General features: G+C 40.6%; 1 protein-coding gene across 1 annotated transcript in view; it reads right to left on the bottom strand.

The window, feature by feature from the left end:
• The window catches only part of CDYL2 (chromodomain Y like 2), a 107,126-nt gene extending 82,719 nt beyond the window's left edge, over positions 1-24,407 (bottom strand). Inside the window, exon 1 of the mRNA XM_075940014.2 lies at positions 24,155-24,407. Within this exon, the coding sequence (XP_075796129.1) occupies positions 24,155-24,178 (24 nt within the window). The 5' untranslated portion in view covers positions 24,179-24,407. The remainder of the gene's footprint in view (positions 1-24,154) is intronic.
• Between the last annotated feature and the right edge of the window lie 418 nt (positions 24,408-24,825).

Raw genomic sequence — 24,825 nt, 5'->3', positions numbered from 1 at the left:
TCATTTGCCATTTTGTTGCCCAATCACTCAGTTTGGTGAGATCTTCTTGGAGTCCCTCACAGTCTGCTTCTGTCTTGACTATCCTAAACAGTTTGGTATCATCTGCAAACTTTACTACGTCACTGCTTACCCCTTTCTCCAGATCATTTATGAATAAGTTGAAAAGGATTGGTCCCAGGACTGACCCTTGGGGTACACCACTAGTTACCCCTCTCCAATCTGAAAATTTACCATTTATTCCTACCCTTTGTTTCCAGTCTTTTAGCCAGTTCTCAATCCAAGAAAGGACCTTCCCTCTTATCCCATGGCCATGTAATTTACACAAGAGCCTTTGGTGAGGGACCTTGTCAAAGGCTTTCTGAAAATCCAAGTATACTATATCTACTGGATCCCCCTTGTCCGCATGTTTGTTAACCCCTTCAAAGAACTCCAATAGATTAGTAAGACAGGATCTCCCTTTACAGAAACCATGTTGACTTTTGTCCAACAAATTATGTTCTTCTACATGATTCACAATTTTATTCTTTACTATTGTTTCGACTAATTTGCCCGGTACTGAAGTTAGACTTACCGGTCTGTAATTGCCATGATTGCCTCTAGAGCCCTTTTTAAATATTGGTGTCACGTTGGCTACCTTCCAGTCATTAGGTACGGAAGCAGATTTAAAGGATAGGTTACAAACCACAGATAATAGCTCAGCAATTTCCCATTTAAGTTCTTTTAGAACCCTTGGATGAATGCCATCCGGTCCCGGAGATTTGTTAACATTAAGTTTTTCTATTTGTTCCAAAACCTCCTCTAATGACACTTCAATCCGGGACAGTTCCTCAGATTCATCACCCACAAAGGACGGTGCAGATTCAGGAATCTCCCCAACATCCTCAGCCGTGAAGACTGAAGCAAAGAAATCATTTAGTTTCTCCGCAATGGCTTTATCGTCCTTGATTGCTCCTTTTATAGCTCGATCATCTAGGGGACCCACTGGCTTTTTAGCAGGCTTCCTGCTTCTAATGTACTTAAAAAACATTTTGTTATTTCTTTTTGAGTTTTTGGCTAGCTGTTCCTCAAAATCGTTTTTTGCTTTTCTTATTACATGTTTACACTTGATTTGACAGTGTTTATGTTCCTTTCTATTTATCTCACTAGGATTGGACTTCCACTTCTTAAAAGATACCTTTTTGTCCCTCACTGCTTCTTTTACATGGTGGTTAAGCCACGGTGACTCTTTTTTAGGTCTCTTGCTATGTTTTTTAATTTGGGGTATACATTTAAGTTGGGCCTCTATTATGGTGTCTTTAAAAAGTTTCCATGCAGCTTTCAGGGATTTGGCTCTAGTCACTGTGCCTTTTAATTTCTGTTTAACAAACCTCCTCATTTTTGTGTAATTCCCCTTTTTGAAATTAAATGCCAGGGTGCTGGACTGCTGAGGTGTTCTTCCCACCACAGGAATGTTGAATGTTATTATATTATGGTCACTATTCCCAAGCGGTCCTGTAACGGTCATATCCTGGACCTGATCCTGCACTCCACTCAGGACTAAATCGAGAATTGCCTCTCCCCTTGTGGGTTCCTGCACTAGCTGCTCCAAGAAGCAGTCATTTAAGCCATTGAGAAATTTTATCTCCGCTTCTCTTCCTGAGGTGACATGTATCCAGTCAATATGGGGGTAATTAAAATCCCCCATTATTATAGAGTTCTCTATTTTGGTAGCCTCTCTAATCTCCCTCAGCATTTCTATGTCAGTATCGCTGTCCTGGTCAGGTGGTCGGTAATATATCCCTACTGCTAATTTCTTATTATTGGAGCATGGAATTTCTATCCATAGCGATTCTATGTAAGTGAATTTAAAGTAAGTTAAGTAGATTGTCTCCATATATCTGTTAATGCTTTTTAATCTGATATATGATGGTGTAGTCTAAAATATTTTAATCTTCTGTAATGAATACATATCAGCTAATGTCCAAACCACTATCTTCCAGGTTTGAGGGGCCAACACTCATTTTTTTTAAAAAAACATGCATTTAGGTATTTTACTCCATTTTAAGAAGAAACTTTGGTTTCCAACAAATGTACTAGCTGCAACATTTAAAAAATATTAGTTCAAGTTACTTACGTCTCTCTCATATTTTCAGTTGTTACATTCTTTTTGGAAAGAGATGAATTCCAATTACAGACAAAAGAAACTTTTGAGTATAAGGAATCAGAGTGGACTGATTTAAATTGAAACAATTTAAATCACTGCTTTTAATTATTTAAGTCAACAATCAGGACACTCTGATTTAAATAACTGATTTTAATCCTGGTTTGCATTTGTACTTTTTAGTTTTTTTTCTGAAGGTTGATTCTCTGGCTGGGTGGCTATTAAAACATATTGACTTACAACTAAATGTAACCTTTTCATTCAATTTAGTTACTTCTGTCTATTAATTGTCAGTGCATCCTATATAGTACACATTTATTTAAGCAATTATATAGCTTAATTTACATTTATTCATACTCTAAATTTTCACATTTTTTATTATGTTAGAAAATTGTGAGGCTAAATCTCTTACCTACTAAATTATTAGCTTTTTACTTGTGAATTCAGTCAAACTCTATTTGGATGGAAATGCAAATTCAATAAATAATGCATACAGAACATTTTAAAATTATTTTTTTATTAGTTAACTGACACTATCTTAAAAATGCTGGATAAGTAAACTTTTTTCTTATCAGGAAGTATATCAAAACATGTTTTTCATTTAAAACTAACTGGTGTATTAAGTAAAGGAAGTATTAGCTGCAGTTAGTGTTAGGGATGTAAAATCCTGATTAACTGCTTAAACATATGTAACGGGTTAACCAATTAAAGGGGGAATGGTCAGGGAAGCTGCTCCAACTCCCCACCCTGCCATGGCCAATTGGAGCAGCACAACATTTGCAACATTATTTCTGGTCACTAAGAATATGTCTACACTAGCTTGTTAGTTTGAGGTAGGTAGGCAAATGAGGGCAACCGGGGTTGCAAATGAAGCCCGGGATTTAAATATCCCGGGCTTCATTTGCATGTTCCCAGGCGCCACCATTTTTAAATCCCCCTTAGTCCGAACTCCGTGCCCGTGGCTACACGAGGCACGGAGTAGGTAGTTTGAATTAGGATCTCTAATTCAAACTACCAGTACACCTCGTTCCACGAGGAGTAATAGTAGTTCGAATTAGAGATCCTAATTCGAACTATCTACTCCGTGCCGTGTGTAGCTGCGGGCACGGAATTTGGACTAAGGGGGATTTAAAAATGGTGGTGCCTGGGATATTTAAATCCCGGGCTTCATTTGCAACCCCGGTTGCCCTCATTTACCTACCTAGCTAACTAACGAGCTAGCGTAGACATACCCTATGTCCTTTTAGATTTTGGAAAAAGTCAGCAAGTTTTCCTTGCTATTTCAGCTACTACTGGTTTCTTAACTTTGAATGAACTAGTCATCGAACTACACCAACTGAATAAACAGAAATGAAGAAAAATATTCTCTTTGCACCTACAGAAGAGGCTATTACTGTTGAAAGCTGGGTTAGCACTTCAACAAACTCTGGCTCCAGAAGCTTAGTCAGTGACTTCCCATAATGTGGTGGTTTGATGTTCTTTAAAACTTGGCAGAAAATGTACCACTTAGTATTATTTAATGTAATGTAAGTGAGTAAAAGATTGTAAGTGAGTTTAAGCCCTAACATATGTTGTCATAAGTTTGGATTTAATTTTAAACGTTTATCTTTAAAAACCCACGTGCTTGTATTTAAATTTAAAAAAAATAAAAAAACCCGTTGAATTTAGCTTGAAATCACTGATTTTCATCCATCCTGAAAGGATGATGTTTATTACTAATTTTTCTACCACCATTGTGTTGCAGCTGTGAAAACCCAGTTGGCTCTAAATTGCATCTAGAGCCATGTATTCAGTCCTATTAGTAAAAGGAATAGCTATCCCATATCTCATATTGCAGTGGTTCTCCAAACTGCAAGGGGTCCACCAAAGATCGCTGCTATTAAACTTCCTAAGACCCAGGGCAAAAATCTGCAGCCCTACCACACATGACTGGAGCCCAGTGCCCTGAGTTACACCATCTAGGCTGAGGGCTGAAGCCTGAGCAACATAACTTCTCGGTGTTACCTCTGGTGTGGGGCACCAGACAATTGCTCTCTTTGCTCTTCCTAATGCCAGCTCTGGCTTTCATATGCAGAAAAACAGTTGTTGTGGCATACCTGGACCATGGAGATTTTATAGCACGTTTGGGGGAAGGGGCTCAGAAAGGAAAAAGGTTGAGAATCCCTGCTATAGTGGATCATTGAATATACCTGTAGACTTGCCCACATTCTACACACATACACCACTTTACATCTGCAGAAATCTAACCCTTCTCTCTAAAGGGGGATGACCATCCATACCTTCCTCATTTGTGTGTAAAAATCCAAGTGTTAAATGTTTCTTTGAATGTATTTACATGGACTGCATTATAGATGTCTGAGTCATTAAAAAAACAAGCCATGTATCTGAGTATCACATTCTGTAATGGTTTAATAATTTGCCTTTTTAAAAATCAATAGTCTTCTATGTGTTAAAATTCTTGTAAAACGTGGTATATTCAGGAACAGCAACTGAACACATCAGTTCAGAATACAGGCACTTGTAAAGACTATTTCAACATGCCCTAGTTTTAAAAGGATACAGATAATATAATGATCAAAATGCAGGGAAGGCAATAAATGTGTTTTGCATTTTATATGCCTGTTTTTATCAGATTTCCATACATGTGCAGAACTCTTTGACAGAGCTTGATCTGAGTTATGTTTACACCTTTACAGCACTTTCAAAATCATTATCCTCCCCCAATATACCTTAAAATAGTTAGGACTGACCCCTAACATTTCACAAGGCACAAACAAGTTCCCTCTAAGGCTATGTCTACACTACAGAATTTTGTCAGAAAAACTGCCATTTTTCCGACAAAACTTGAGGAACGTCCACATTGCAATTGCGTTCTTCTGCAAGACAATGAAAAGGACAGAGAAGTTTTTCCGGCATTGGTAAACCTAATTCTTCAAGAAAGAAGCCTTTTTGCGAAAGAGCTCTTCCACAAAAAGACGTGAGTGGATAGGGTAGAGGGAGTTCTTTCAGAAGAAGAGGAAAGAGGAAAAAAGCACAGGTGCCCCAGTGGCCATTCTGTCCATAGCAATCACCGCTTACATGGGAGAGTAATAGAGATGTGGTTGTGTTAGTCTGATCTTGCTGAAACAAAAGAAAGGACTATGCATGCAGTACTTTGAAGACTAACAAGATGGTTTATCGAAAGCTAATAAACCATCTTGTTAGTCTTTAAAGTGCTGCATAGTCCTTTCTCTACATGGGGGAGAGCATCCATTCAGTCTGGACGCTCTCTTTCAAAAAAGGGAGCTTTTTTGATGCACTTTTGCAGTGAGGATGCTCTCTTTCGGTAGAAGTTTTTTTGGAAGATCTCTTCCGAAAAAAGCTTCTTCCAAAAGAAACCAGTAGTCTAGACGTAGCCTGAGTTTTAGGCTAAACAAAGGAAGATTTTTTCTCCCTGCATCAGAGAGGTTTATCATAGCCACTTTTAAAAGATGGCTTGGTGAGACTGTACCACCTGCAAACACAGAAAGGCACTTTTGGAAATAGTGTTTAACTCCTAGGGTAGATTATAAACTAAGAAATCAAAATTTAGAATTTTTTCCACTGAAATTCACCATTAGTGAGTTTTCACTGAAACAAGCCAGGTCTCTGCATTTCAGAGATCAGCGAACACCACTGGGCAAAACAACTCAGTTAGCCTTACCTTGTTGGTAAATTTGTTCACTCATTCTGGCCAGCTTAATATGACTCCTACAATATTCTTGCCAGCAAGTTTAAGGGAATATGGATTGGATAAATGGACGGTAAGATGGATAGAAAGCTGGCAAGAAGGCCGGGCCCAGCAGGTAGTGATCAACGGCTCAATGTCAAGATGGTGGTCGGTTTCTAGTGGAGTGCCCCAAGGTTTGGTTTTAGGGCTGTTTTTTTTCAATATCTTTATTAATGACTTGGATGAGGGGATGGATTGCACCCTCAGCAAGTTTGCAGATGACACTAAGCTAGGGGGAAAGATAGATACGGTTGAGGGCAGAGATAGGGTCCAGAGTGATCCAGACAGATTAGAAGATTGGGCCACAAGAAATCTGATAAGGTTCAACAAGGACAAGTGCAGAGTCCTGCTTTTGAGATGGAAGAATCCCAAGCATTGTTACAAGCTAGGGACCAACCAGCTAAGTAGTAGTTCTGCAGAAAAGGACCTGGCGGTTACAGTGGATGAGAAGCTGGATATGAGTCAACAGTGTGCCCTTGTAGCCAAGAAGGCTAATGGCATATTGGGTTGCATTAAGAGGAGCATTGCCAGCAGATCCAGAGATGTCATTATTCCCCTTTATTCGGCTCTGATGAGGCCACATCTGGAGTATTGTGTCCAGTTCTGGGCCCCACACTACAAAAAAGATGTGGACGCATTGGAGAGGGTCCAGCGGAGGGTAACCAAAATGATTATGGGGCTGGAGCATATGACCTGTAAGAAGCGGCTGAGAGAGTTGGGTCAGTTTAGTCTGAAGAAGCGAAGAGTGAGGGGGGGATTTGATAGCAGCCTTCAACTTCCTGAAGGGAGCTTCCAAAGAGGATGGAGAAAGGCTGTTCTCAGTGGTGACAGATGATAGAACAAGGAGCAATGGTCTCAAGTTGCGGTGGGAGAGGTCCAGGTTGGATATTAGGAAAAACTATTTCACTAGGAGAGTGGTAAAGCACTGGAATGGGTTACCTAGGGAAGTAGTGGAGTCTCCATCCCTAGAGGTGTTTAAGTCTCGGCTTGACAAAGCCCTGGCTGGATTGATTTAGTTGGGATTGGTCCTGCCTAGAGCAGGGGGCTGGACTTGATGACCTTCTGAGGTCTTTTCCAGCTCTATGATTCTGTGACTGATAAAATACTTTTGTTCACTACTTAAAGCAACCCCTCAGAGGAGTAGCTGTCAAACTAAGTGCCAAGAAGGGACTTGAAATGGACATTTAGCTATCTGAGAAACAGTTTTATAATCCAGGTTGAAACTCTCTTAACCAGTATTCTCTGATCTGGCAACATCCATGGTCCAGAAGGATGTTTCAGGACCAGAGAATTCTGGTGGAGAGTGAGGGCATGGGAGCTCTGCAGGCTGGCAGGACAGTGCATGGTAGTAGAGCTGCCTAGTAGGATGACCGAGGGGAGCCTGCTGAGAGACCAGCAACTGGGCCAGTGCTAGAGGGGGCTGGTGTCAGGGGGGCCTGAAATGACTTCCTCTGGTCTGTCAAAATCCCTGATATGGGAATGGCCAGATTCCGAGAGTGCTGAACCAGGGAGGTCCAACCTGTACTTTAAAAAGTTTCCTAATATTTTCTAGGAATTTTATAGTTTCTGGAAGCTGCAAATAATGTAGCCAGCTTTACTGATACTATTTTAATGTCCTTAAAAGCATGCCCTAGGTTGTTGCACATTAATTGTTTGAATGACTACTTACAGACTTGATGTCTTCAAGCCAAGTCTAAAATTAAGGATTGAGGGGAATGTCCACAGCGCATATACCTGTACTGACTAAAACAAGTGTTCTGTAAACATCACAGAGGGTATGTAATTTTAATGTTAGCTATACTTAAAACATGAGTCAATACCAAAACATTCCAATTTCAGCCATTTTTTCTGAGTCACCATTGTGAGAGAATGTCTTTTTGTCTTACTATATATTTTAGAAAAATGCGTCTGTTTGTCCATGAATCTGTTTGTTTAAGACCTAGGACCACCATATTTGCTATGCAGCTTCCTCTTATCATACCTTAAAGCAAGATCAGGGTTTGGTCATGCCAGGATAATGGGATGTGCCTGCAATTTGATCGTTTCTCATAAAATGGAAAGGGAGGGGTCTGGTAGGAGTGAGTTAGGAGGCAGCATGCTCACATGGGGGGCAGCAAGGGACCAGGGATAAGGACCAGGACAGTTATTTTTCCATTGGGCAAGCAGGGAAGGTTGGGATGGAGAAAGGGTCAGCTGTGTTTATGTGTGTCTGTGAGTCTCTGTCCCCCAGCTGGGGGACACACACCCTTCCCTGTGCCCTCTGCAGCTGCAGTGGTGAGAAAAGGCTGAGGTAGTCCTCTTTCCCCAGGGCAGTCTGCATACTGAACCCCACATCCCCAGTCCTACCCCAGAACAATAATTTAAATGAAGAAAAACAAAACTTATTTTAATTAAGGATTCTAGCAACACTGGGTAAAACTTCTAGTAGTATATATATTTTTGTCTAATTGGTTAAAACATCAATATTTATTGTCAAATACACTCTAAAACCAAAGACTATGTCCTGTCATTGATCTGCAAACAAAACACCTGTTTAGTCCAATTGACATTCCAAAGACAGAATGACATAGGATACCGCATAAAATAAAGGAATACAACTTTGGTACTTTCAATAATGTAAAAAAGGAACAACATTTGTTGGTCATAGATCTAATGTAGACGGACTAACAATTGCTGGCACAAGAGCTTCCCGGCTTGACTGTTACAGGTTTCCCTGGGTCTACAGCAACAAGAACCAGGTGTACACTAGTGGAAAAAATCGACTGTAAGATATGCAATTCCATCTATGACACTGATTTTCTGGGGCAGCCCCACAGCGAGAGGTCAATGGGAGAAATCCTCCACCAACTTCCCATACTCCTCGCTACTGCAAGAAGTACTGCAGTTGATGGGGATGCCCTCAGCATTTGAGTTAGTGGGTCTTTTCTAGACCCACTAAATTGAACCCCACAAGATTGAGCAGCAGTGGAGTGTTGTTATTCCAGTAAGTATAGACAAGCCCAAAGACATATCCAGATTGCCAATGACTTAATCTTCATACAGTAGTCCACTTTATCCCTGTCTCCTGGAAAAAGTGTGTGACTCTCCCATAGCTAACTGCAAAATATGGCAACTGCACTCAAAGAGATGATGTTGCAGGTGGGTATGGAGTATCAAATTTTCAGTGTGACCCACAATGGGAGTATAAGTTGCCTTCTGACATTCAAACAGACAGGGAAGTGTCCTGAGCTGACCAAGCTATTTTAGAACTCACTAAATGAAAAGTCACTGGGTTTAAGATTTCTGGCCAAAAGCAGGAGGAAGGGATTTTGTTAACTTGGAAGGAGTACCCCCCCCCCCCTTATGTCTGCTCTGGTGATCAAGAATATGAAGCAATCAACTGCCTGTCCCTGCAGTTAGGAAGTTGGTTCTGATCCACCTATCTCCAATCTTTGTGCTGTATTGGAGGGTTACTACTTCCTTGAGGAGGGTACACTTAGATGAAGAGAAAATCAGCAGCACAAGGGACTGTGAGATAGAAGGAAAAGGGGAGTCTGTTACCAAACACTTTTTCCCTTGTTCACTCCCCCAGCATAATTCTCCATTCCCTGCTACAGTCTTTTATTTACACGTACATTTTATTGCAAGTAGCCACTCTCTTTCTTGAATAGATCAGCTAACAGTCCCCACTGCCTTTTGGGGCGTGTACAGATTGGGAAGTTTTCTCTTGGTCGGGACCTGGGGTGGTCCTATGTTGTTTTTGCTCTCTGTCTGAAAACCCCTTTACCAGGGACTCGTAAAGAGAAAAAAGAAAAGATCAGACTATAGCACTAGCAGTTTGTTTTTAATATATGTAAATGAAATATTCCCCTAAGAAAACTAGAATCTTTTATATCAGATCTTTCCCTAATCATCTGTGCCGAAGGCTGTGGATGATGTCTTAGTAGAAGTCAAAAAGCATTGACATTACACCATTATTAGCTTTTGATGCATCATTTAAACTGTGCTAAGTTCATAACTATGCAAAACCAAATCCCACCAGCACTTTGGAACGTAAGGTCAACAATGTTCAGTTGAAGATTTTTCTAATGGAAATTTTACAATATTTAGGTATAAGCCTTTTATGTGCTATATTTACCATGCTTTTCACCTTTCGATATTAGTAGATGTGTGTGATGAAGCAGGACAACTGTCAGCACAACAGAGGTTAGAGAGCCTTTTGGCCCAGCTAGCCCCACCCCACTATATGTGCAGCCTATACCAACCTGGAGGTGAGGAGCAAGGAAGAGACAGACTCAGTTTGGGGCTCACTGGTGAAGAGGCAGGAGCTAGCCACTTCCCCCCCACACTTGAGGGGAAGGAGTGCTAGCCTGCCAGCCTAAGCAGCCAACAGGGAGTAAGCCCTGTCTCCCCAGACAAGGGAGACTGTGAAGGAAACTTAGGAGCCTTCAGCACCTGAGTTAAATAAGTGAACTCCACAGACACTGTGGAGTTCGCCCCCAACAACATGCAGCTCTCCTGCTTGAAGAGGCTGAGACTATGGTGAAATGCCACCCAAGACCAAGAAGGGACCCTACAGGAAGTAGACCACTCAGTAAATTACACTACAGGGATCATACCTCCAACTGAACAGTCTGGTAGGAAGTATTCCAGGGCAGTGAATTTGAATCTCTGATAGGAATGACCTGCTCTGCACCTCTATTCAGGGGCAGACATACACAGGGCCCTGGGCTGGGACATGCTGGATAGAGAAAGTCTGGATCCACATATGCCCCTCCCCTCTCTTCCTTAAAGACTGAGGCTCCTCAACCAAGCAGGGGAAATGAGAGCCACGAGCTCTAACCATTAGGATGCCTGGCCCTTCAAGCTGCCTGTTAGCATATTATTTTATAAAACCCTACTATATTTCATATGCATATTTCTCAGTTTTCAAGTGTTACAAAGTACATGTTGTACCTCCAACAAACAGCACTCTCCTGGTCTAGCAAAATACCTCGTCCGGCATGACCACAGATGCTCAGAGAGCCTGGGAGTCTAATGGCAAGAGGGACAGTGGGAGAGAGGCAATAGGGTTGCAGCCCGTGGGACCGAGACTGGGGCTGGAGTCCACTTGTTTTTTTCGGTCCCCACTCTTGCCTGGTTGTGTACTTCTGGTTCCAAATGAGTTGTGTTGTTGACCAGTCAATTTATAACTCTGAGGTTCTATTATATATAGAATGTATTATGCTCTTTAAAACTAATGTTCTTCCTTAAATGAGCTGCAGCTTCAGTTATCCCCAGTTTTAGCACCATTAATTCACAGAGTGTGATCTTTCAGACACAACAGTGAGAAGCCACCGTTCTAGTTGAACAGCTGTCACCAAGGAAGTAAAAGTAATATAGAAATTCTGGAAGCCACCCATGTCTGTTTTAGTAAATTAGATTGTATTTGGCCACGCAAAGCAAAGCTACATTACTATTCCAGTACAGAAGAATCCATTGGAGAGGAAATTAAAAGTTAGGCCTTACTATTAGTTCTTCTGTTAGATGTGAGGCTTATTAATCAAATAAGCACTTAATCCTGGAAATATTACAAGAATTACAAATCTGGTGGACATCTCCTTAATCAAATGCCACTATATTTAAGGGTCCATGTGTTCAAATATATATTCAACAAATCCTTACAGTTCTGGCTGTAGGTCTTAAACAACCTTAGGTCTTAAACTTTCAGGTGTGATATGCTGGTGCACATGCTGGTTAAGATTACCTCAGATCAACTCCTATCCTATTTCAGCCCATGAATAGCAGAGATGTTGTAAGATTTTGGAATGGCCATCTGCCGGGGACAGCAGGAGCCACACTTGGGGGGAGGATGGTGGTTGTTTGCCTAGAGAGATGCAGTCCGATAATGAATGAGCTACACAAGAAATCAGTTTAACTTGGGAATCTGAAATGTCACCAGAAACTGTAATAATGTTAAGACAAAAGTGATACCTGCTACTGAAGGAATTATGGTTGTAGCATGAGAATGGAAGCAGCAACAGAAAATTTTCTACTTAACTTCTAGACTGTGATTTATTCACAAATCCTGAAATGGACTGAAGAAATTGGTGTATGAACACTCTAACGTTGAAGGACAGGGGATGTATAGTTAATTAAAAAAGCAGTTGGGTAGCATAAGCATGTTTATTGTTCATTATGCAATGCCCCTCTTCTCTGTGTACTACACATAAGTTGTTGACAGCCTCTGGAGAAAATTTGCACAGTTAAAATGTACAAAAAGAAGTCCAGTTCACAAGCAAAAAAAAGTTGTTGAGTACTAAAAATGGCAGGGTGTCACTGACATTTGATAGAATAGATACATCAGAGCTACAACAGTGGCACAGGTGTGGAAGAATTTAAAACACAGCACTCACTGGCTTGTCAGCAACTGGTAACTACATATATACTGCAATATTTGATACCATATCTAACAGTGAGAGCTGTACTAGCATTGACAGGCACTGTAAATACTTATCCTTGGTGTCAGACAGCCAGTTTGTTGTTTCAGGGTCAGAGAATATTGATGGGGAAAAAGAATTTTGCTTGTGACAAAGCTGGGAAAAGGCAGACAAGTTACTCATCCAGGAGAGACTGTCTTCCTCGGGTTCTGCTAACAATTTCTTGAAGGGGCAGCAAAATCCATAGTTCATACAAGACTGTGAACCAGGACTGACTCAATCCACATGGTGAACTGTGATATTTACTGACCTAAGTGTGTCCTACTGATGTTCAAGCAAAAGGTGGGTAAGAACAATAATTCATGTCTGTTACACGTGAAAGAAAAAACGTTGCCTTTTTAACTTGCAGCTTCTATTGTCCTGATCCACTTGACAAATGTGGTGCATCATGTTGTTTGTATAGAGCCTTGGTCAGTAGGGAGAGATGGCAAATCCACCTCAGTACTCCTACTTTAATCTGTCATCTGATGAAAGTGCATGCCAGTGCATGGGAAAGGCACCCAGAGTAATTTTTTGCTGGAGAGGATGAGGCAGGAGAATAATAGGCAGGGAGGAGACTGAGTCTTCTTGCAGTGACATCAGAACATTCTTTACTGGAAACATGGGAGGGTAGATTTTTCTACTGCCCCTCCTGCTGCTGTCAGGTCACAAAGCAGTAACCCTGGTATTAAATCTGAAAGCATTATTTATTCCCTTGGTGCCCCCAAATAACTAACAGACCACTAATGGGTTCAACAAGGTCTGGAGTAAATTCTGAAAACCTGATAAGAGGAGAAACTTGGTGGAAAGCACCTGTTCTTAAGCAAGTTACACAGGCCTCTGCTGCTATGCTGGTATTGTTTTAACCCTGCGACTCCTTCTGCGTGGGAGACCCATGAATTCTACAACCATGCCCTGATTTGAAGTGCCCAACAGTATTCAAAAAAGTGTGCCAGAACCATTCCTTTGTCATTTGGATGGGAAGACAGTATATTCTCTGAGTGTAAAACAGGAGAGAATACTCCTAATGTAAGTAAAAATAACGTAAATCAGCAATCGACAACCTTAGGCTAATGACAGGGCCACAGGAGTGGCCCTCCATCTCAAAGGGATGCAGCACTGTTGTAACCAAGATGGTCTCCCAAGATAGGTAGTTTTGCCCACTGTGATTGTGCACTTAGAACTGGTGGGGAGTGCTGATTGAACTGTAGCAGTGCTTTGACTGGATGTAGAGGGAACACAGCTGTTATGGTCAATGCTGTGTGCAATAAGCATGCACCTCACTTCACATGCTGCTGTTATCCTTCTGGTCTCAAAAAGTTCCTGTTCTTTTGTACTCACCAGGTGGATCTAGGTTTATAGGGTTAAAATCTCTACTTTTTGACTTCTGGGAACACAGTGCTGTCTAGAATGTTGATGCATATTTAGTCATACTGGCTACGCAGTAGCTATCTGGGTAATTAACTTGTTTCCAGTGAAAAGTATTCTGAAGTACTAAGTTCATGGAAATTTGTGCCAAAATTTGTTCATTCTTGAACTTCTCCAGTCCTGAGGATCTGCAGCAAATGCCCACTGAATTTTCTTTTGGCTCTTTCTTCCTGCATCTCTAAGTATTACTCTACCATTTTTACCACGTAAGTGTATCTGACTTGGTAAATATTGTGCTTCCTATATTCCTGCCTTTTCCTTTTCTACACAGAGTGCACGTAACATTCCAAAATGGGAGTAAATGATGATGTCTCAACTGAGATTGTTATGCTCCAGTTTTCAGTTACTTTAATCAACCACAAAGTTTCAGTTATGTCCTCTTTGTCATCCTCTCCGTAATTAAGTATTACTTCTAATTAATTTTACATTCTTCTTGTATTTGTGTGGGGACATCAGTACATGGAAGCATCTTTGTTTTATAATTCCTGTGTAATTCCTGTCATTCTGATTACATTATTTGTGATATATTCCTTTTCTATCTTATGGTGCATAATGAAATATATGCTTGATTACTGGAGTTCTTCTAAAGTATCCATCCTCACATTCATATAGAGCTGCCATAATAATACCTGCAATTTTTGGCAACTGAGAAGTTGTTATATCGGAAACCCTCAAATAAGTCACTTCTCATCACATAAAATCTTCTGATGATTCATGAACACCAAAGTCTCCTCCATTCATGCTCCTGTTGACTTTCAATGTTTTCTCTCTATTCATGCTCATCATGAGAGAATTTTCTGAGCTCACCTGCCTCAACTCCCTCTCCAAATGTTCCAGAAGTCATTCTTGATTCTAGCAAAAACTCCATTTGTGTACTTTGTTCCTCCATGAACTACACTCAGCAGGAATTTCTCAACAATAGTAGTCAGGATATGCTCTACCTTTCTTGCCACACTTCTGACTCTGAAACGCCTCCGATCCTATCACAATGAGGTTTCTGAAGGAGGAATTCATTCAGTATATTATTTTGTTAAATGTAATGATTTTCATTCTTGTTAATACAGCCTATAAATTAATGAGGCTTTAATAATCTAAGACATTCTGTTAGTAGTTTGAGGAAATTCTAAGCACACATTTTAGGGGAAAATCCATTGACATATCCCAACCACATGGAAAAAAAAAGGTAATCTTTCATCAAACTTTATCATACAGTAAAGTTCTTTTTTTGTCCTTCTTCTCCTATCCTGGGTGACTAGTAAGCTATGTGAACAGAAGCTCTCTTTTAGCCTGTTAGTCTCCTTGATGTCCGAGCATAGCTCATAACATCACAATGAATGAGAATGTGATACTGTAAAAAATGAATTCTGGCCTCATTGAAAGTGGACCAGTTTTGCTGAACAAGAGATAGCTGTTTACATTAAAATATACTAATAATCAGTATTTGGATGAAGGGTAATAAGGAAAAAGGATTTAGCCATTTAATAAGGTTTTGTTGAAATGTTACTAAAACAAAAGTTAATGGTTGTGTGCAAGTGGTAGTGTATTCAAATGAGGCATTTTCACATTGAGGAAGAAAACATAAAATTCTATAGTGTGTGGGTATTTCTGAAGATGCACCTCAAACCCTGGAATAAATTCTCCCAGCACAGATCTTGAAATGATTTCTCTGTTAAAAGCAAAATTATAAAACAGGAGAATGCTATTTTAGGCTATTAGAAACACCTTTTTTCATTACTATATTTTTACAACAACACTGATTTTACAGGTTAATTCATTCTACACATACCACTAAAATGCCTTTTAATTTATCATTTCTTTTGCAAGGATTTTCAGCCAGAATTGAGGTGGTTAGTCAAGTTTATCACTACTGGGGCATGTCTATACTAGGAAATTATTTCAAAATAAAAAAGCCCCAAATAACTATTTTGAAATAAGTGTTATTCCTTGTGGAAAGCAGGAGTATTTATTTTGAAATAACCAGCCCCTTATTTCGAAATAACGGGCTTGGCAGTGTGGATTATTTTGAAATAAGGGAAGTTATTTCAAAATAATAACGAGGGCCTATTTATTAAGCGTAACATGTTTGCACGCACCACAGCATGTGGAGATTCTGGGTGATACTGCCAACCGTAGGCACTTGGGGATGGGCTACCTAAGTTGTGCCAGCCTCTGGAACAACCCAGCATCAGTTGCATACAAAGGTGGCTTAAAGCCAGTTTAGTCCCCACTCCATCTGAGCTGCAAGTTTTGTGCTGCACCTCCAAGAGGTACAGCAAAAATCCTATCCCAAGTGACGCAACAGCAGTTTGCAAAGAAAAAGATATTTTGGCAGGTATTTTTTCAGCACTGTTTCCATTGCCATGATTGTCTATCATGCTAGGTAATAGGTAATATCAGGATGCACTCTAGTATGTGATCTATTTCCCCTACGTTGATAAATTAAAGCAAGAATCACTGGATCTTACAATGTCCATCTGTTTCAACCTAAACAATATCAAGAAAGATATGAGAAACCATAAATATGCAGCAATATGCAGATCACTTTTTAAATTATAACTGATAACTACAGAAGACTGAATTCTACATGTATCTATCTATGACAATATTACAATTGGTGTGTGAGAAAAGAAAATAGACACACCATACTTCCTCCATTGCTGTATAACACCAGCAATCTCCAGGATAAGGACTTTGGAATAAACAAAGCTCCTGTAGCACTGTTTAAACAAAGCAAAAGACCAGTTTTCTTTCACTAGGAACAGAAGAATAATCTTATTATCCTTTATGTATAACATGTTGAGGCTCATAAACTCATGATAATTTCTACCCCTGTAAATATTACATATGTTTAAATGGTTTGATACAAACTCTACATAATTCCACTCACTTATATAAAAAGAATAGTTAACTCTTTAATCCAGTTTGTTGACAACACCAAGATGTTTATGTCATAAAATATATTATGAAATTTTTTGCCAAGATATATAAATGAGGTAACAACAAATAATCTATGCTGATGAAAATACACAAAAGCCAAGAAAGTGCAACACTGCTAAAAGTCAAATGAATGGACAAAGAAACATTATTCACTGAATAGTTAGCCATTACAATTACGCCTTTGATGAAAAAAATAGCAAATTTTCCTCAATATCAGCTCACGTTTGAATGTCACAATTATTTGTATTAGGTGTGTTCTAAATATATTTTAACTTCCAAAGTACAAAGAATTACATTATTACATGATAATTTTGAATAAAATACAAATCTAACGGAAATACATTTTATATTTTTACATTTTTGTAGTTTACCAAATGCTATCAGAAAAGTTATGATGTGATTCTATATGGCTCTAGACAAAGAAGGGAAAGACGCTCACTTTAATTTCTTTTGAGAAATATACTTAATCTTGTATATTTAATGGTGGTTTAACTATATCATAGAAAGTTCATTTTCAATCGTTTATCCAATCAGGAACCAGTTTATCACATACACATTCCTGAGCTAACCTACATTTAGAGGAACTATATCATGCTGTGAATGAAAGAACTTCATCAAGATGATCATAAAACACATGATAGAAAATCATTTGGTTTACAATAGCTTACATACTTAAAATATCCAAAAGCAATTTCCAATGCAATGAGGAATTTGAATACTGGTAACAGTGACAACATAGGTAAACGTGATAGCCACTGTGTGCATAGTAACGTTTCATATAGCTTTGACATCAGAGTCTTGTACTAAGGCCTGGTCTACACTTAAAAATTAGATCGAACCAACTACATCAGTCAGGGTTGTGAACAAAATTGTAGCCTGAGTACTGTACTATAGATAGGTTGGCCTAGTGCCTAGCATAGATGTGGTTAGGTCCATAGCTACCTCCTCTTGAAGAGATGGATTAATTACACTGGTGGAAAAAAACCTTTGTTAATCTAGGATGCATGTACATTACAATGCTATCGTGACACAGCTGCAGGTATGCCTTAACAGAGGGAGCATTGCCAGAATTATCCCCTATCCTTTTCTAAGAGTATTTTGAAACTTTTTCCTTAATATTCAGAAATACAAGCCATGAATAGAGGAACCTCAATTTAATTTCTTATTGAAAGGTTGATACATAATAAATTTAATTTCTCATCCAGCACATTTCGCACTCTAAACTACATAACACTTTCACCATTAGGTACAAGATCAAATTTAGTGTGGATTTGTACCCAGATAGCTTCACCCCACCAGTGAGACTTTTGCCAACTGAACTACAGTAATGTTTGTACAAATTATCTTAAATTAAGTAAAAGTTAAGTTTTCCAAATACTAATGGATGTGATAATCCTTCAGTGACACAATGAAACAGAAGTTTATGGTCACATAACTGATTTTACATAGAGACTTGATAATGCATTCTCTTTAGAAATAGTTTTGCTTGAAATTAATGAGGCCAAATCATCAGCTAGTATAAATAGGCTTATTCCTATTGCAATCAATATTAGAGTCAAGAGAAGTATACCAGTTTACATCTGCTGAGAATCAGCCTAAATATATTATATTTTTATAAATAATGAAAATGTTGTTGGAATGAGGGCAGAAAATCATGTGCTCCTTATGTTCCACTTGAAGTCATCAATTGTGATGTCATGCCTACTCCTACAACTGCCAATTATTATGTCAATAAAGAGGGTGACTTTGGTTTGGAAAGAAGCATATTTACTTCTTAAACAAATATTCGGTCTTCAAGAAAGTTACCTCTGTAATGAATGATGAGGGAATGAAATTGTTTTAAAATCGAATCCCCAAAAATTTTCCATAAGATAAGAGCAGTTTATAGTGTGGCACTATATGGAAAAGTGGCTCCATGAAAAGAGCATTAACATAAGAACTTAAGAATGGCCATACTGGGTCAGACCAAAGGTCTATCCAGCCCAGTACCCTGTCTGCCGACAGTGGCCAATGCCAGGTGTCCCAGAGGGAGGGAATCGAACAGGTAATGATCAAGTGATCTCCCTCCTGCCATCCATCTCCACCCTCTGACAAACAGAGGCTAGGGACACCATTCCTTACCCACTGTATGCTTCCATCTTTATGATGCCTTCAAGACTGGTAATCCCCTTAGCTCAGTTTATGAGCCAAAAGACAATTTCTAAACCTTTGTTCTGTAAACTTAAACAGAAATGTGAAATTCATGTTGCATTCTTTATGATTTACACATCCATGCAGGTTACAAGAATTCTGTGGGCCAAATTATGCCCTCTTTTACAACTGTGTAGCACCACTGTTTTCAGATTCTGCCCTCGCCAATAGCTATGCAGTGAGCACAAGTATAATTGACAGAAGAATTTGACACTGCAACTTGGAGCTTAATTAGCAATCCTGTTGATGATGTGAGTAGGAATAGACTACAGCTCACTCTCACAAAGCTGTATTAACAGGAATAAAATGTAATTAAATCTTATTTTTGTTACTGATGTAGGTAAACATGAATACATGCAGGCACTGTTTCTCTTGATTAAGACAGTTCCGTTTTTTAAAAAGTCACCTTTCAAGTAAAGCAACACTTCATTGAAAAATGTCCATTAGTGGCTAATAGTTTTAAATAACGATTAAATTACTGTGGTCCAGAGATCTCTACCTGCTACATTCCTTTCAAGAACCTTAGCTGCTAGTTCATTAGATCTTTAAATTGTTTAATAAGCTACCATAAATAGGCTTTCCAGTAGTTTTAAAAAAACTGAGAAAATGTTTTAGTTTGAATCTCATTGTTCCAAAAGCTCTGATTATATGGGTTTATTATAAACAATAAGAATAATATAGAAAATATCAGCTCAAAATAAAAAATGCACTTCAAAACAAATACGTCCTATTGAGCTTCAAAAGCGTCTGCGTGTTATTGATAAATGATATCAGATATTCGTCGTCATAAGCCAGCACTCATGTTTTATTGGACTAAGTTGCATTTTCTTTACCAGAAAAAAATTTGTATGCAGTGGTTTGAAGTAAACCTCATAATTAATACCAGTGCAATAGCCTTCTTAGATGATCTAATTTTGTTAAGAAAGGGTCTTAAGTGTTGGAACTGAACTCAAGATGGAGAATACAAAAGGATATACCAAGGAAATAACAGCAAAATTAATGACCACCAGTGAGAAATGTTGAAATTTATTCTTATTATTTTACCTAATCTCTTTGTTACTGAGATTAATAAGGACATTGCATCAATACTTTCAATAAATTGTCTAAGCTAGAAAGCACTATAGTTGGTATTCGGTTGCTAAACTTTTATTTAAATTTTATTTTTCTAAACATTGTGCTACATATTTCTTAAATATTAAAAAAATTACATCTCCTGAGAAAATATAGACATAAAGAATCTTCTTACCCATCTGGAGAAGCTCAGAGTCATAAGCATGTCAAAACAAGCAAACCAAAACTGGCCTTTTGTTCAACCTGCAAATGCGTAGCTGTGCTTAATATTCTATTCTATTCTATTCTATTCTATTCTATTCTATTCTATTCTATTCTATTCTCTGCTTTATACTATGCTCATCATCATCATATCTGAGTGCCTCTCCAAAGTTCAATTTAATCTAAAATTTCTTAAATGAAAAGTTCAATTTCTACACAAAAAGGAATATTTGCTTTTGTTGTCCTCAAAATTAGCACCTACTTTCTAATAATATCTCATGCAAGATATCCTTAAATGAACACGTCTTGGTTCTAAGATACACACACCTAGAACCCTATTATCATTAAGCATAGAAATCTCTAGGCATGATCCTCATTTTGTAGAGTAAATGAAAACCAATTTGTAATCCTACATAATTACAACATATTTCAAACACAGGTGACTACATGTCAAACCTCTCTAGCTGGTGCTCTCTGATCCCGCAACATTTGTGGTTCAGCACGATTTTAGTTAGCCAGACGTCCACTTAGCATGTGTGTAGCCAAGTTTCCGGCAGTCCCATAAAGTTTGTTTACAGCCACCAGTCCTGGCTCTCGATATTCTGTGCTGTTATTTAGCTTTAATTTACCCCTAAATGTCTTCTAAAAGCCAAGAAAACAGTGGAAATATTGGTAATGATGCTAGATAATATTGACCTTCTGTGGTTCGGCAAATTCTCTGGTTCTACACTGGTCAGGTTCTGAGGGTACTGGACTAGAGAATCCAACCCATAGAAATCATTTGACAATGAAAAGGACAGCAGGACAACGTAATTTACTGTAGATGTTTTGGCTGTAATCTTAAATTTCCTTTAACTTCCACAGATTCACTTATTTATCTTGAAGTCAACATTGTGTTGAAAAAAATCTATCTTTAAAATAATTTAATAATACAAAATGGATGAACTGTTTTATTTTAAATATATATAAAACATCACATATCGTGTTTTCAAAATGTAAGGTTTTGCACTGAATTATGTTTCTCATATGTTACATGATGTAGACATGGAAGGATGTGGGTTAGAGGGTAATAATGCAATATACTCTTTTTAGTTATGACTACTCTAACTTTAATCAGCTGTACTAAAATAATTTTTATCCATAACAATTGCTTACTATTATAGAGATAACTGCACTTGCTTGATTCACAAAACTGCCATAAAATTCTTTGAAGGACTGAGCTATTATTCAGGCAGTCCTGTACATACCTAATAGATTGATAAGGTGTATCTACGATAAAAATGTTATGTGGAGTGCTTTAAGCCCTAAATCACTCAGAAGAGCAACCTGTTAAAAGTGACAATTCTAAGCTATTTAACATGCCTTGTGCCATAAAAAAATTTTACTTGGCCAAAAATGCAACAAAACACTGCCACATACCATCAAAAATGAGGTATTGACTCCAAATACACCACATGTTCACAGTGATAACATCTTCTCCTATGCTACCGAACTGGTAATTGACATCACTATCTACCCAACTGTTAGAAGTTTCTTCCTAACGACTCCAGGAAACCCCAAGAGATTGTTAGATGTGGGAGGGGGGTTGTGTGCGCTTGTGTTTGGAGGTTTAGCAGTCATTTAACCAAAGCCTACCAGCTGCCTACTTGTAGCATGTCAGAATATAAACTATTCAGTTTTCCAGGAGTTCTCTCTGGCCCCAGTCAGAAGTAGCTTCACAGTGAAAAGGTTTTTACACCACATGGATTGAATTGCTAACTTAGCACTGTACCTGCTTTTCCCAGCAGCTTGACACAAACACCATAATCTAATACTATGTACCATTCTAGAAGGTCATGTTCTAGACATATCAACAAAGTAGAGGCGGAGATCCATTCTTTCACTTACCTGATCTAATGGACACATCTCTTCTCTATTATAGATAAGCATACTGATAAGCAAAAACAGTCCAAAAGGAACAATAAAGAATGATCCACAGGCTGCAAACTATATCATATACTACACTGCCTAGGTGCAATTCATGGTACAATCAACAGACTAGACTAGTGCCTTTAAAATGACCATGATTCAGTGTGCTTCTTAGATTACAACTCTGGATTTCACATATCATTTTCATGTCGCATTGTTAATTGCAGAATTTCTACACAATACATGATATTAAATATAGAACCCTTTCCCCATTCCTATAGGCCACCTACTCATTCAGAATATAGATTTTTATTAATAAATAGGAGCTGTAATGACACAGCCAGTACGTGTCATTTAAGGTACGTGCTTGTTTCCTTTCAGAACCAATCTAGACCTGTAATGAAATGTCTCTGGGATGCAAAGCTATTTAAAACTTCTCCGTGATCCCCAGAAGTTACAAATAGGCAATAAAAGAAGAGCTGAACGAAACCTTTAATTGACTGAGAGTTATGGGCCAAAGTCATCCTTGATAGATCTTTTATAGATGACAAAAGACAGAGCACAGATAAAGTTGAGGCAATACCATAATAACTAATTACAAACCCTACACTACAAAGTCTATTAAGAAATGGAGGAAAACAAGTTGACTATTAATTTAGATCAGTACATGTCTCTGAGCATTAAATCTCAGGTATGAGAGGCTAAGTTCTATTTATGTCAAGGAAACAAAGTCTAGCGGATCACAGATCCTGTGAGAAAAGTTGATCACAGACCCTGTGAGTTTTAGATGCAAGTGCCCAAATTCTATGATCAAAATAGACCATGCCTCACTACTCCTGTGGCACCAGACCCAGGTGCATCATTGTACATGAGTGCTGCTAAAACCTTGGCACTTGGATGGAACTGGAACATGACAATTTTTGGTTGCAAGTCTCAAATTGTACAGTGTAAACAAGAAGTCAACTTATTCCAATCCCACTGAGAAAAGATGGTGGTCTTTGATGAATCCTGGCCCAGTCTCAGTCATAGGAATAGATATGATTTTTTTTTTTAATTTCAATGATGGTAAAATTTGGTTCAAACCCCAAATTCTGTCAAAATCCAGGTGAATGCATTTGCTGGACCAGGTATTTGCAGTTCTTGGCTCCAAATTCTCTTGTGGACCAGCAGGAGGATTAGCCTTGTTCTTGCTTTAGACGTTTAAAAAGGGGTGCGCCCAGGGCCAAAACGTGGCTGGATCCAGCGAGCCGAGACGACTGCCAGATGTGGTTGTGCAGTCGGAGATCGGAATTTGTGCCTTTTTTGGCGCAGCAAGGAGCAGCCAGACTTGTGGATGGCACACATGGGGGCTGGGGGGGAAAGCACGGAACCGGGCAGGATGCAACGAGCGCCAGCTTTTCCCCTTCCTCCCTTGGCCACAGAGGTCCCCGCAGCCCCCAGGGACCTGCCAAACTTTGACAGCCACCTCCTCCCCCCCCCCACACAGACACTGCCCCGATCCCCTCCCGGCGAAGCCTCTGATCTCCCCTCCCCTCCCACCTCCACCCCCAGGCGCAAGGTGAAGCAAGCGGGCGCCTGCTCCTGCACTTTGCACGGCCAGGCGCGGAGCCGCCTCCATCCCTGCGCCCTCCTCCCCAGCAGCGCCGCGGCGCATTGCCTCCCCCCCCCCCCTGCTCTCCCCTCCCCTCCCGCCCCAAATCTGCAGATTCAGCACGTCCAGCCCCGCCGATGACTTTACCTGGACTTTCTCCACTCTCCGGGCGCCTCACGCCTCCCATCCTACCGCTAACTCCGGCTCGCGCTCACTCCTTCCTCCTTCTCCCTCCTGCAAGGCCTGCTGAGCGCCGGCCCCACGGAAAGTAGGGGGAGGCAGAGACCGAAGGGGGGAGGCAGGGGGGCGCTCCCCCCGGCGCCCCCTCTCCTCCCCAGCCCGGCTCCCCCCACCCTAGCCCTCGCCTCGGCGATTTCCTCCCCTCTCCAGGAACTAAGCAGGCTCCGCTAAGCGTCTCCCAAACAAGCCCCCCGCGGCTGCCTCCCCTGGCCCCCGGCCCTCGCCCGGCTGCGGCGTGCCGCTCGCCCCGGCGGCCCCCCTACCTCGTAAAGGTCCCCCGAAGCCATGCTGGGCGGCGGGACCTGGCTGCCTCGGTCTCCCCCGCTCGCCGTGGAGTAAACTGTGCGGTGCGGAATGACAGGCGCCGGGCCGGCTGTGCGCAGAATCAGAGGCGAGGAGAGAGAGAGGGAGGCAGCGGGCGGGCGGCGGGGCTGGCTGGCGTAACCAGCCAGCCGCGCTGGAGCAGGGCGCCGCGCTCAGTGGCTTGGGCGAGCGAGCGAGCTCCCCCCCCCCCCGCCGCCTCCTCGTGCCGCTCCCCGCCAGCTTGAGAGGGGGGGGGGGGCTGCCCTCGACACGCGTCTCCGGGCCCCCTCCGACGTGCCGCCCCTGGCGGGTGCGCTTCCAACTCTTTCCACCGCCAAAAATGGGGGTGTCGGACCTGAGGGGAGCCCGGCGCAGCCTGAGGGGGCTGGCTGTGGGGCTGACCGGGCGGCACTTGGGGGTTAGGGGTAGCTGGGAGGGGGCCTGCCACCTCCGTGAGGGAAAGTGGCCACCGAGGAACCCGAGGGGGTGGCCATGGCTTCCTCCGAGCCCCATCCACCGCAGGACTCCTCTCAAGGAAATGGAGGTGGTAGGTTCTTCCTGCTGATAGCCGCCCTCCCCCATGGCCACCCGTTAGGGAGCAATGAGGAGGCCGTGGTGTCCTTCAGTGCCC

This window comes from Pelodiscus sinensis, chromosome 12 (genome assembly GCF_052426305.1).
Source record: "Pelodiscus sinensis isolate ZL-2025 chromosome 12, ASM5242630v1, whole genome shotgun sequence".
NCBI classification, from domain to species: Eukaryota; Metazoa; Chordata; order Testudines; family Trionychidae; genus Pelodiscus; species Pelodiscus sinensis.
Note: the sequence above shows the minus strand (reverse complement) of the source record. Positions and strands in the feature narration are given on the sequence as shown.